Source organism: Cnephaeus nilssonii (assembly GCF_951640355.1).
Source record: "Cnephaeus nilssonii genome assembly, chromosome: 21".
Classification (NCBI taxonomy): domain Eukaryota; kingdom Metazoa; phylum Chordata; class Mammalia; order Chiroptera; family Vespertilionidae; genus Cnephaeus; species Cnephaeus nilssonii.
The window spans coordinates 15,884,871-15,898,766 of NC_137092.1; the positions used below are offsets into that span (position 1 = coordinate 15,884,871).

The 13,896-nt window shown below is 51.6% G+C and overlaps 1 protein-coding gene across 4 annotated transcripts in view; it reads right to left on the reverse strand.

The window, feature by feature from the left end:
* Positions 1-1,530: 1,530 nt before the first annotated feature.
* ARHGEF2 (Rho/Rac guanine nucleotide exchange factor 2) overlaps positions 1,531-13,896 on the reverse strand; it is a 37,662-nt gene continuing 25,296 nt past the window's right edge. For 3 of the 4 annotated variants that reach the window (XM_079761330.1, XM_079761332.1, XM_079761331.1), the window contains 13 exons: positions 13,542-13,659; positions 13,099-13,347; positions 10,470-10,546; positions 9,713-9,882; positions 8,085-8,152; positions 6,455-6,655; positions 5,753-5,869; positions 5,549-5,616; positions 5,371-5,406; positions 5,118-5,168; positions 4,232-4,675; positions 3,758-3,941; positions 1,531-2,701 (listed from right to left, as the gene is read on the reverse strand). In XM_079761330.1, the coding sequence (XP_079617456.1) occupies positions 2,628-2,701; positions 3,758-3,941; positions 4,232-4,675; positions 5,118-5,168; positions 5,371-5,406; positions 5,549-5,616; positions 5,753-5,869; positions 6,455-6,655; positions 8,085-8,152; positions 9,713-9,882; positions 10,470-10,546; positions 13,099-13,347; positions 13,542-13,659 (1,857 nt within the window). In that variant the 3' untranslated portion in view covers positions 1,531-2,627. The remainder of the gene's footprint in view (positions 2,702-3,757; positions 3,942-4,231; positions 4,676-5,117; positions 5,169-5,370; positions 5,407-5,548; positions 5,617-5,752; positions 5,870-6,454; positions 6,656-8,084; positions 8,153-9,712; positions 9,883-10,469; positions 10,547-13,098; positions 13,348-13,541; positions 13,660-13,896) is intronic. The other variant, XM_079761329.1, reaches the window with a different exon arrangement.

Here is a 13,896-nt window from a genome sequence, read left to right on the forward strand (position 1 = left end):
CTTTCTGATAATGTTTAAACTGGTTCTAAAGCTCCAGGTCTGTTCCAGCCAATTCAGGACGGGAACTCCTTACCTACCGAAGTACCCTTCTGCCACCCCACCCCTCAGCTCCTCCAATGACCCCCCCCCCCCTGCTGGGCTCCGGATATTGGCTCCTGTAGGGGCCTCTGCTTTATGGGGCCCGGGGTAAATATTGACAAAGTGTGAACAGGTCCCATCCAGAGATGAACGCACATAGGCTTCCCCTTAGGAGGGGTGGGGAGGCAGGAGAGGGCACAGCAACGGAGGCTGGCTGGGCAGCTCCTGAAATGGAAAGGCATCGTTTTGGCAAATAGCTGGGCCCTGGCTCCTTGTAGCACAAACACAGAGAGCTTTGGAGCTGCAGGGGAGACAGTTAAAACGGAGTTTCCCAAAATGGGGCAACAGGACCTCTTGTTTCTAAGAATGAGGGGGTTTTGGTCAGGCGCTGCCAGGAACAGAGCTTTGGGCTTCACACACTCTGGGCCTGCCCAGCATCCTCCGCTGGGTCGCTGTGAACATGTGGGAGGAGCCTGTGTTGCCTTCAGTGGTCTTTGGAGACAACCTAACACCCTCCTCCTACCCAGGACTCGTCTTCCTCCCTCCTCTCCCACCTTTTTACAGCCTTGGGTCCCAGCTGACACAGCGGAGGGCTGCTGAGCCATGCGTCAGTGTCAGAAACCCGGAGCTCCGATATTTTTAGGCAGAGTTGTGGAGGGGGAGGTGAAGGCCTGCAGCCTTTCTGCACCTAGATCCCCACGTCCGTAAGAGGACAGCCATTCCTGCTGCAAACGCCGTAATGGATGAGCAAGCACCTTGTAGGTGAGAATCACAGGAGCGAGGGGTGCTGGCTGCTCCTCCGAGCCTGCCCCCACCGTGGGAATTCCAATTCCTCTTTCTAGCTGAGGTCTTGAGGCCCACTCTTCTCACCTCACCCCATCGGCTCCTCTGGACATATGTGCACCTATTGCAGCATTTCTACAACTCTAGACTCGCCTCCCCCCACAGCCCCAGAGCAGGGTATTATCCGGAAACAGGAAGTAAAATTAATCAAAGCGAGAACTGAAATTAACATAATCTCCCACTGCCTCTCAGAGAGCAAAGGAGCTCCTCGGAGGAGGACCATCTGGAAGAGGGTGCCCTGGGCTCTGACACCGTGAAGAACCGGGACAGAGTGGTGGCTGAACCTGAAAACAAGTGAAGAGAGTCTCAGGGGAACTGTGCCCAAAGGGAGGGGAGGGGGCCCGAGGCCGATGCCGTTTCTGAGCACAGCATGCAAACGAGATGAAAACGAGTCTTCTAATATTGGAATCCCCAGTCCTTGTTTGTGAATATCAGTAAGATAACTGAAAAAGGAGGTAGCCGTTCCTTTTGTGAGGGTCCCCTGTCTTCAGTGAGGCCACCTTGCCCTTCTGGGGGAGGGAAGGCCCCTTTCGGAGGGCCACGGGCCACTCCCTGGCTCTCCCCTCAGCAGTACCAGCAGCACCTCAGACATTCAGAGACAGCACTGCATGGGGTTCCAGGTCTTTAATTTTCCTTTCTTTACCTTTCATCTTTTTTCTTTTTTCTTTTCTTTTTTTTTTTTTTTTACACAATCAAATTGGTAGAAAAATGGCTGGCGCTGGTGGGCATTTGAGGGTCCATTGAAAATCCCCCCAATTCAGGCGGAGGTTTCAGGTCATGGTTGGTGAGCTGGGGGATAAGGTCAGGGTTCATAGAGATTTCCCAACTCACCCTAGAACTTTGTTTCCCAATGGCTGCGGAAGAGGTCAGACTAGTTCCCCCGTTACTATGGATGAGGGGTGAAGTCATGGTTTCCCCCACCCCCTCAAGTTCTTCAGAGATGTGGAGATAGAAGGCTGACATTTCTAATTGCCTACAATCTTCTCTTAAAAATATAAAACACGTGCAGTTGGCTTTGGTACAAAATAAAAAAAAAAGCAAACAACAACAAAAAGACATTCTGGTCCCTGTGGGTTTTCCCCTCACCCCCAACAGACCATTATGGCCACCTCAACCTCTACTCCGTCCACTCTAGGAAGCCAGGTTGACTCCCTGGGGACCCACTGAGGACGGAGAGAAGAGAGAACAGCAGTAAGAGGTTGAGGGGACAGGGATATGGCCCTGCCCATAGCCCTTCTTGAAGGGGCAGTCGTGTCCTACAGCTGCAGCCTCTCCTCAAAGATGTTGTTGCTGGGAGGGTGGCAGGGCTGGAATCCGGCAGCTGCATGGTTATGTCTGAATAAACCCCAGTAGTGTTAAAGGACAAGGCCCCTCGTTCCCTATGGCTTGGCTCCCATGTCCCTGGTCCTCTAAATCCCCTTTCTCCCTCCATAACTAATAAACAATAAATAAATAAACTTTCCTAAAGTAGAGGGAAGAAGGCATGAAAAGTTGGCATCTGTGGTGTACTTCTGGATGCCACCAGGGGGCACTGTGGCCTAATTCCCCCCAGCTTCCTAGATGGCCCCAGGTATCCAAGGATCCCAAGAGCTGGCAAGGACAATCAGCAGTTCAAGTGTTCCCTGGTCATTGGCAGGTTGGAGTCCCCAAGGTTTGCCTCCCTCAGTAATATTCTTCGGGGGGCACAGGAAGGAGGGAGGGGCCCCTTAGCTCTCCGGAGCTACAGGCTCCCCATCGCGGCTCTCGGTCTCCTCGGGTATGTCCTGCATTCTGGTGAAATCTGCAGGGGACAGGGCAAAGTTAGTGAGTGGACAAAGGCTCCATGAGCACCCCTACACTAATGCCCCCCTATCTGTGGGCTGGGGAGCTCTGAGGGCTGGGGAGCTCTGAGGGCTGTGAGGGACGACCAACGTCTGTGAATCCTTGGTGAGGGAAAAACCTCTGTCAACAAAGTAATGTGCTCACACCTTGGCAGGTACTTTATATACTGGTAAGTACCGTACTTTCCGGCGTATAAGACGACTGGGCGTATAAGATTTTCCTGGGTTAAAAAGTGGTTTTATACGCAGGAAAATACGGTATATTGGACTATATTGATGGGATTAGATATAATGGATTAGATATATTGGACTACTGTATTTTCCGGTGTATAAAACGACTTTTTAACCCAGGAAAATCTTATACGCCCAGTCGTCTTATACGCCGGAAAATACGGTATATGAAGATACAATTTGATTAATAAAATAACAAAATATTTTAAGATTGCTATTACAAAGTTATAGTAGCTTTTGGTTATTTTGTATTTCCTGAGCCGACTATAAGAACTTGGAAGTCTGTGACTTTTTTTTTTACTTTAAAAAAATCTCTTTCTAAAAACAAATAAATAAATAAATCGATCTCTAACCCTGGCCGGGTAGCTCAGTTGGTTAGAGCATCGTCCCAATATGTCAAGGTTGCTGGTTCAGTCCCTGGTGAGGGCACATACAAGAATCAACCAATGAATGCATAAATAAGTGGATGTTTCCCTCTCTCTCTCCCTTCCTTTCTCTAATATATATGTATTTCTACTTGAAAAAGTTGGGAATCAAATGACTTACTACAGAAGGAGTGGCCCCTACATTCTTTGCTTCCTAGAGTTTCCCCACTCTTTCACCATCAGACAAAACAGGAAACCCTTGTGTCCTTCCCACGAGTTACTGCAGACCTCAGTAGTTAGTGAGGGACCTTCCTAAATGTTCCTGTGCTCCAGGACACAGACTCCACTTGCAAAGCACAGCCAAGGGTCTGAACCCAGGTCACACCCCACTCCCATTCCCCGTCTCTGCCAGGATCTCACCTCGAGGACTATGGGGCGGAGACAGGCGGCTGCTACCTTCCTCCTCGCTGCCCGTGTCAGGGTCACTGCTATCTTGTAGCCGCTCCTCGGGGCTGCCCAGCTCCTCCCTCTCTTGATCCTCAAAGGGTCGATGGACAGAGCGAACAGTCACAGGCAAATCCAGGCGGTCATGGCCTCGACTGGGCTGTGGGCCGCGCGCAAGGAAAGCAGCAGGTCAGGGACCGAGGAGTGTGAAGACTGCAGGTCCTGCTCAGCGGGGGCAGTGGGCCCTCTGAGCCCCAAGACTCAGTTCTCCCCAGTAGATCCACCACTGACTGATTTCTTTCTGCACCCACCTCGAAGGTTCAGTTCTCTAACGAGTCCTTCGAGTCTGTTGCCCAGTTTCATTTGGGCTCAAATCCCCAATTCCCTTCAGGTTCTCCCATGGACCCTGATGTCCACCTCCGGTCAGTTCACTACCCCAAGCTCCCTTACCTGCGGGGGGCTGAAACTCAAGTACAGGGCATCGCCTGCGGGGAGGCTCCGGCGCCGAGGATCCAGAGGCCTGCGGGCCCAGGGGGCCTCCTGGGGAATGGAGTCGGCCTGGCCCAAGGCAGCCAGCTGCCTGCGTGCCTCCTCAGCCTCCCGCTCCAGCAGCGCCCGGGCCTGCTCGCTCTCCCGGAGCCGGGCTTCCAGGCTGCCAGCCTCGGTCGCCCGCTCTTCGCCGAGGCGCCGGCAGCGCCGCAGCTCTTCCTGCAGCAGCGTGTGTTGCCGCTGCAGTAACGCCAGTTCCGTGGCCTGCTTCTCGGGAGCCCCAGGGGGAGCCCCAGCTCTGCCAGCCTCCCCATCCCGGGAGTTGGCTCGGGTCAGCTTCTCCCGTCGCTCCGGGCCCTCGGGGACCCGGGCTTCCATCAGCGTATCCTGCTGGGCCACGGCCGCCTGGGTGGAATGGGGACGATGAGCATATCAGAAACCCCCGCTATTTCTACCCCTCACCCTCATCCCTAGGAACCAGGTCAGGATTCCTGGAGTGCTCCTACTGGGAGAAGGCTCAGAAAGGCCTAGTAGGCCCTGGCCAATGTGGCTCAGTTGGATGAGCATTGTCCCATGCACCGAAGGGTCACCAGTTCGATTCCGTCTGCATCCTACATACTCAAGTTTGCAGGTTTGATCCCCCGTCAGGGTGCATGCAGGAGGCAACCAATTGATGTTTCTCTCTTTCTCTCTCCCTCTCCCTTCCTCTGTCTCTAAAATCAATAAAAACACATTTAATTAAAAAAGAAAAAAAAGAAAAGGCCTATCAGAATGACTCTGTCCCACCTGAATGGGCAGCTCTGTGCTGGCTCCTCCCCTTCCCCATTCCTGCCCCTGCCCCACTGACCTGCAGGCCATGGAGAAGTCCATAAAGATTGACCAATCGCTGCAACGCTTCCTGAGGATAGAGGAGAGAGTGGGAGCAGGGCTCAAGCTTCAGGATGGCAGAACTGCCCGGAAGTGTGGGTGTGGGGACAGTAAAACTTATGATAACTTTGAGGTATAGACTCTCCCCCACACCCCTCCAAACTAGGCTTCAATTTCTCAAGACTAAGAATATCCTCCCTTCAGTCTCCTATAGCATCAAATTCCCATCTCACCTCCTGGGGAGATCTCAGCTGATTTCCATTTCGATCCTGCAGAAATGGGCAAGGATAGGGAGTCAGCAGGCACACAAGTCCCTGGTGCCTGTCCCTGACAGCTCCGTGTTAAGAATCTATAGGCCAGCTGTCCCTTTCCCATCCTCTAGCCAAGTCCTGACATCTCCTGAGGACCCACCTTCTGGCTGGAGTCTGAGTCGGCTCTGCAGAGCTCGATCGAGCCATTGAAGGTTCTGGCCTCACCATCTATTGAGGAGAAAAGGATGGGCTGAGCTCGCTTCCCCAGGACCCTGACAGCACTCGGCCCCTGGTACCACCCCATTCTCTTTAATCCCCCCGCCCCGACCACCACCACACCTTGGTCCCCTGCCCTGGCACTCACTGGCGGTGATTCCAGGACTCATGTTACCACCACTTTCTGCTTCCGTGGGCAGGCCTGGTTCCCGGGTCGAGAGCAGCTCCACTCCAGGCCCCACGAGCAGGTCTTTCAGGCCCTCCACTGAAGGGAAGGAAGGAGAGGTGAGGACAGAGGTCACACAGAACCCCGTGAGGAATGGGAGGCGATGCCATTTGCCCAATACGCTTGGACTTCGCAGACACCTAGGGCAGTGGTCGGCAAACTCATTAGTCAACAGAGCCAAATATCAACAGTACAACGATTGAAATTTCTTTCGAGAGCCAAATTTTTTAAACTTAAACTTCTTCTAACGCCACTTCTTCGCAATAGACTCGCCCAGGCCGTGGTATTTTGTGGAAGAGCCACACTTAAGGGGCCAAAGAGCCGCCTGTGGCTCGCGAGCCGCAGTTTGCCGACCACTGGCCTAGGGGAATACCCTGCACATGTGGGCTCCCCCTCACACCACCGTGTATAAGGCAGAGTTCACGGAAGGAGCCAAGGGCGGCACAGGTGCATGGAGGATGACAGGTGTCCATCTCTTCCCCGGCCCACAGCAGGCACTCAAGGGCGTTTATGGACTGTGGGGCTGACATCCCTTTTGTCTGCGTGCGCCCAGGTCTAGCTGTGTGTCCACAGCCTGTGACAGTGAGTGGACGAGCCTGGACTCTTCCCTGGGCGTTCCCTCACCCTCACGGATGGCGTCCTGCAGCAGCCGCTCGCCACGAGGGGACTCGAGGGACTCAGAACGGAAAAGGCCCCTGGGCAGGGTGGGCAGGGGCATCCCACAGCTGCCATTCTCTTCCACCTGGAAATGGGTCATCTCGGCAAACAGCCCGACCTTCTCCTGCAGCAGCTCCACCAGCGCCCGGTCTTTCTGTTGCAGCTCCACTGTGGACAAGGGACAGGTGAGCACACTAGCGGGCCGAGAGGGGACCCGGAGAGCCCGCCGTGGAGCGCAGCCACCCCAGAGGCAGCCTTAGGGATGACGGGCCAGCGCCGGGCAGAGCAGCAGGACTAAATTTTGATTTTCGGCATGTATGAAAAAGAAAGAAAAGCACAAACATTTTGAGGGGGAAAGTAACATAGGCACTTCTGTTTTAAAAACAAAAGTGATAGCCCTGTCTGGGTAGCTCAGTTGGTTAGAGTGTAGTCCCGATACACCAAGGTTGTGGGTTCGATCCCTGGTCAGAGCACATATAAGAATCAATCGATGAATGCGTAAACAAGTTGAACAACAAATTGATGTTTCTCTCTCTCTCTCTCTCTCTCTCTCTCTCTCAAATCAATCAATCAATAAAATAAAATAAAAATGGTGGTAGGGATTGAAGGTTGTCCACCAGTTTTCACTCTCCCCATCTTCCTTTAGTTAGAGAATGTGTACAAGTTTCATCTGGGCGCATGCTACCCAGTTAGACTACATTTCCCAGCTTGATTTTGCAGCTAGACATTGCCATATGACTAAATTCTGGCCAATGGGTGCGTCTTCCAGATCTGTCCTCAAAAGAAATGGGACATACTGCCGACCAGTGTGGCATGGACCCATGAAACAGGAGGTCATGGTTTGATCCCCGGTCAGGGCACATGCCCAGCTTGCAGGCTCGATCCCCATTAGGGGGCATGCAGGAGGCAGCCAGTTGATGATTCTCATCATTGATGTTTCTCTCTCTCTCTCTCTGAAATCAATAAAAACATTTTTTTTAAAGAAATAGATATATGCCCTGGCTAGTGTGGCTCAGTTGATTAAACATCATTCCATGCACCAAAATGTTGCCGGTGTGATTCCCAGTCAGGGCACATGCCCAGGCTGCAGGTATGATCCCCAGTTGGGGTGTAAGCAGGAGGCAACCAATTAAAGTTTCTCTCTCACATCGATGTTTCTCTCTCACTCAAATCAATAAATATATTTTTTAAAAAATGGTTATAAACTCTCCTTGTTCCTTTACTCCTCCCTGCTGGCTGGGATACAGATCATGCCCTAACTAAAAGAAGACCCTATAGTAAAAAGTAAGTCACTGTCTCAACCCTGGTCTTCCTAGTTCCCCTTCCCGGAAGCAGCCATAATAATAGCTGATCTTTTTTGAGATATTACGTGTGCGCGCGCGCGCGCACACACACACACACACACACACACAATACATGACATATTTATCCCCATTATTTTTGCACTAATGGTAGTACACACTTTACACTGTTTTAAACCTTGCTATTTTCACTTAACAATAGGTTCTAGTTATGGATCTACAGCAGCCCTCAGACAGCCATCTCATGGTGTGACTGTATCATAAATTATTTAACGCATTTTGTGGGTGGGACTTACTCTTGATTCGCCGCAGGTAAGCCTCATCCTCTGTCTCAATCAGGGGGAAGTCCTCTCTGGATGGGCATCTGGGAAGATAACAGGGCGGGTGGGGGTAAGGGAGGAAGCTAGGCTACAGACCAGGAATCACTCTCCCTCCTTCGCAAACATGTTCTATGCTTCCCTGGTATGATCCATCAGCCGCATGCCCTGGCCTCCTTCACTCCTGACCCTCCCCCTTTCTTAGCACTGATCATCTGCATTTAGTGGGATGTGTTTCCCTCCCCTAAGACCACCTGGAGGGGCGGCATAGTGCAGAGGGACAACTACAGGCTTTGGCATCAAGAAAATTGGGCTCAAGTCCTGGCTCCACTATTTGCCAGGTGATCAACTTTCTATTTCCTCTTTTGGAAAAAATGGGAATACTATCTTCCTTATAGGTTTTTGTTAGAATTAAATGCAATAATATAACAGTGTTTTAATAATAGCAGAGGCTCAATGAACTACAATGAATAATATTAATTATAATTTTCACAATTACAACTATTAATACTATTAATAAAGAGGCCACTGTAGATCTACAGTCAATAGGACAGGTATTTTGCACTGTTTTGCTAAAATAGGCAATTTCATAGTTTGGTATGCATTTATGAAATATTAGTTCAAAAGTCTAGATTGCAGAAATTTAACAAATAGGTTTATAGGGGGACAGGCCCTGGCTGGAGGGGGAACAAGAGGAGGGAATGGGGGATATCTATAATAGTGCTAACAATGAAAAAAATAGGTTTATATATTACAAAGTGGAGAAGAATCCATTCTCTGAAAGCTGAAAAAAATTATAAATATCCTAACTGAGTGTAATCTTCAAGAATCCACTTTCAACATTTTACATGCACTTTACTTGACTGACTGCCTCAAATCTAATGTGTGTCCAACAGAAGCTAAAGATTTGCTGCTTTAGCTCACTTGGCATGGCTCAGTGGTTGAGCGTCGACCTATGAACCAGGAGGTCATGGTCTGATTCCCGGTCAGAGCACATGCCCGGGTTGCAGGTTTGATCCCCAGTGTGGGGTGTGCAGGAAGCGGCCGATCAATATTTCTCTCTCATCAATGTGTCTGTCTCCCTCTCCCTTCCTCCCTCTCTTTCTCTCTAAAAAAACACAACGACAACAAAACCCCATATTTTTTTTTAAAAAGATTTGCTGATGCAGCACACCAAACAATTTCCTTCTTGTCTCTCTTGGTTGGAGTTTATGAGTCTTATCTCCAGTATCAATGCTTTTATTATCTTCCTTTTCATTCCTTTTTAGAAAACAGAGGTAAAATCTAATCCAATCCAAATAACAGCCCACTGCCTACAGACCAAATGGTAAAGCAGCTGAAATTGGACTGTCGGCCTGGCAGGTATTCCACCACATTACAGCTCAAAACATTCCTTTGCTTGTCAGCTCAAGTTGCATTTGACAGGTGATTGGGGTTGTCATCATATATGAGAACATAAGATGACCTTCCCTGCCTTGTCTCCCCCCAGCCTCTGCCTCCACCTCTGAACCCTGGGTTCTGATCCCAGGGAGCGCTGTGGCCTGGGCCCCAAAGCTGCAGGTGCCCCGAGGCCACACACACACACACACTCACACACGCACACTCACATGCGCACACTCTGCTGAATGACTCGGATCCAGGTGTTCCGATCATCCCGGGATGCCGTGTGGACCTCATACATCTCAGGGGGGGTCGCGCTGATCAGAAACATCCCTTTCTCCTGGTTGGCAATGTCCCGAACGATGAGATTCTGCAGTGAGATCACCGAGGGCTTGTCCTGTCGGTCAGGGAAAGGAAGGATTAAGCCTGACAATCCTGACCCTTGGGTATCTGGATGCTCTACGGCTCTTCAGGAATAAACAAAGTGTGGGAGTCCACCAACAGGACAAGTTCAGGGCCCTGGCTTTGGTGCCAGCCAGAGAGGACCTAGAAGCACACGTGACCCTGGACAATTTAATTAACTTTAAGCTTTACTTCCCTCATCTACAAAAAGGGAGTATTAATAAACCAAAGACCTTGTATGCATATACATGGACACAGACAATAGGGTGGCGAAGGCCTGGGGCGGGGAGTGGGGGCGGGCTGGAGGAGGTCAATGGGGGGAAAAAGGGAATATGTAATACCTTCAACCATAAAGATTTATATAAAAAAAAGGGGGGGGGAATATTAATTGGCCTTCCTCCCAGGTGTAATAGTGCCTGCACACAGTAACAACACCTGTTAGTTATTCCTATTCCTTCTTATTTTATTATAGTCATGGTTACAACCATGGCTATTTCAGGGTTCTTTCGGACTCAGGCAGGAAAGCAAAAGGACCTGAAACACTAGTCTGTGCTGGCTGAGAAAGGAGGTGGACGGGCTCACCAGGGTAGGAAAGATGTACTTCTGGTCCTTCTCTTGGAGAAACACTAGCACGTCTGTCATCAGCAGCATCAGCACATCTGGCGGCGGGGGGGGGGGGGAGAGGGGGGACCAAGGCGGGAGAGCAGTCAGCAGCGGTTTCCTCTTTCCCAAGGATCAGGCTGGCCCCATCGGGTTAGAACTCCTGATCCCCCTCTTCCTGCCTCTCTTCCCTCTGGCTGCTCCCTCCACCCGAGCAGACCTCGCGCCTCCCCATTCTTACAGCTCAGACTGCGAGGTGGGGAAATGTATGTGCTTTCTATCGGGCAAAACAGCTTCTTAGGCTAGAAGAGACCATCAGGGATTACCCAGCGTTTTTAAAGAAAAACCTCTGTACCCACCTGATACAGGTTTTATTTTGTTTTGTTTTTAAAATATATTTTTATTGATTTCAGAGTGGAAGGAAGGGAGAGAGAGAGAGAGATAGAAACATCAATGATGAAAATCATTGATCGGCTGCCTCCTGCACAACTCACACTGGGGGATCGAGCCCGCAACCCAACCCAGGCATGTGCCCTGACCAGGAATCGAACCATGACCTCCTGGTTCATAGGTTGATGCTCAACCACTGAGCAACACTGGCCGGGCTATGAAGGTTTCTTAACCTGGAGTCCCCAGACCCCTACAATGTCCCCTGCTGGGCTCCAGAGGCTCTGCAAACCGTATGAAGTTGCACAAGCAACTCTGCATACTAATATAACATGTGTTTTTCTGGGTGAAAGGGTCCAGAGCATAGAAAGGGTCCCCAGAGCAGGAGGGGGCCACCCTGTTTCAACCTTTCAGCTCCATGTCTAACACTTAATAACATATGACCTTTTGGAATGTTGGACCTACATTCCCCGGGCCCAGCATATCCCCACTTCTCGTTTTGTGCTGGGTACGCAGGGGGAAAGTTGGGTTCCTTATCCATCTCTCTCACAGTTGAACAATGCCATCTCCTTCCACTCCAGCAGCGCCCCCCGCCCCCCTTCACGCTCCTCCTCTGCCCCACCTTCTAGGCCCTCAGATCCTATGAAGTCCTGCACTTTAAGACAGCAGCGAGAACAAAGGGCAAGTCCATAAAACGCAGATGTCATGGTCACGAAAGCACACACTTGCCCGGCCAGCGTGGCTCAGTGGTTGAGCATCGACCTATGAATCAGGAGGTCACGGTTCAATTCCTGGTCAGGGCACAGGCCTGGGTTTCAGGCTCAATCCCCAGAAGGGGGCGTGCAGGAGGAAGCCGATCAATGATTCTCTCTCATCATTGATATTTCCATCTCTCTCTCCTTCTCCCTTCCTCTCTCTAAAATCAATTAAAAAAATATTTTTAAAATATGCCGAGACCGGTTTGGCTCAGAGGATAGAGCATCAGCCTGCGAACTGAAAGGTCCCAGGTTCGATTCCAGTCAAGGGCATGTACCTTGGTTGTGGGCACATCCCCAGTGGGGGGTGTGCAGGAGGCAGCTGATCGATGTTTCTCTCTCATCGATGTTTCTAACTCTCTATCCCTCTCCCTTCCTCTCTATAAAAAAATCAATAAAATATAAAAAAAAATATATAGCACACACTCACCCTCTTCCCTTGGAGATCTTACTGAAGTGTGGGCACCAAGAAGGGGCAGGCACTGACTAAATGCTTCACGAATAAAGATCTCCAGTCTTCCTGGTTCTAACCCCCTCGCCCCAGCATAGCCTCTACCTATTCTTAGCTGCTGCAGGGGAGGGATGGGAAGGAGAGAAAGGATGAAGGAAAGTGGTTGGTGAAGATGGTGAAGACTGCAATCCCCAAGCACAGGGGGATCCTGACGTGGGACAGAGGTTCAGCCAGGCGTGGCCTCAGGCAGCACAAGCCAAGGCCCATTACTCTCTTCCCCTGATTAGGAAAGACTTGGCCAGTACAGCCTGGGAAAGTGTGCCCCACCCCCAGTGCACCCCTCAGCTCTGTTCTGCCTTCTCCAGTCTGCCCACCCTTTGCTGGGCTCAGTCCCCAGCTGTGTTCCCAAAGCTCCTGCCCATTCCCAGTCCTGGTAACTGGGAATCCAGTGGGTAGAACCAACTGCCCCAAGCTTATCCTACGGTCCTGGGGTTTCTCTGTCTTCCTCATCAAAATTGATAGCCCTCCGGTACGCGCTCGCAAGGACCAGAGAAATGAATAAATAATACTGCCCTGGTTGGTTTGGCTCAGTGGATAGAGCATCAGCCTGCGGACTAAGGGGTCCCAGGTTCGATTCTGGCCAAGGGCACATGCCCGGGTTGCGGGCTCGATCCCCAGTGGGGGGTGTGCAGGAGGCAGCCGATCAATGATTCTCTCTCATCACTGATGTTTCTCTCTCTCTCTCCTTTCCTCTCTGAAATCAATAAAAATACATTAAAAAAGAATAAATAAATTTTAAAAAAAGAAAAGAAAAACGAATAAATACTGATAAAGTCCCTGATTGGTCCATAAAGTTAACTCCAGAATGCAGACTTTCGCTGCCACAGAGACCACGCTTACTCCTCCCACGAGGTCTCACCCTGGGAGTAACGCTGCAGAGAGATGTAAGGGCTGAACGCTCCTCCCTCTCCATCTCTGACTGCCAACGCTCGCTGGGCCGGCCGAGGTGGCCACTGACCTTTGAAGCGGCCGGTCCCCGTCTTCCAGAGCAGGCAGCCGTCGTGGATAAGCTTGCGCCGCAGGAGCTCCTCTCGGCCGAAGGGGCCCTTGCCGGGCACTGGTGTCTGGGCCCGGGGGTCCATGCGGCTGTAGATCTCCTGCAGGCGGGCCCCCTTCTCCAGCTCGTGCACATCCTGGTCCACATGGGACAGCAGCTCCTTCACCATCCCCAGAGCCGTCGTCAGGTCCTTGCGCTCCTCCTCCATCCCTGGCACCGGGGCAGCATGAGGGATGGCTCAGCGAGCTTCGCCCCAGCCTCCATGCCCTTCGAGTCGTGACCCCCCCTTCGGAGGCTGCCTAGGGTTCCACATCTGACTCTATCCTTTCCCTTGGTCATCCCGAGCCTTTGGTTACCCCAAATAGCCCGCCCGCCTCCTCCTCTCCCTGCAGCCTGCCTCTCACCGTGGGAATGCTGCAGGATCCGGTTAATGAGCACCGGGTACTTGGTGATGCGCTGCGTCACCAGCAGGATGCACTCCTGGACCCCATGCCGCTTCAGCACAGCCAAGCGGGTCACTTTCTACAAGGACAGAGGCAGGACTCAGGGCGGGAGTGGGGGCGGGGGGGAGGGCAACACGGAGAACGCTGGGCTTGGAGCCTGCGCTCGGTGCTGGCACCAGCCCGGCCATGGACCTCCTGCTGGCTTAGGTGAGGGCATCTGGAAATGAGATTCACTGTGAGGAGCGGAAAGCTCCTGCTGTGCGGCCACCAGGGGCTGGCCCTCAGGACGGGTGAACCCCTGACCTCCACGCAGGTG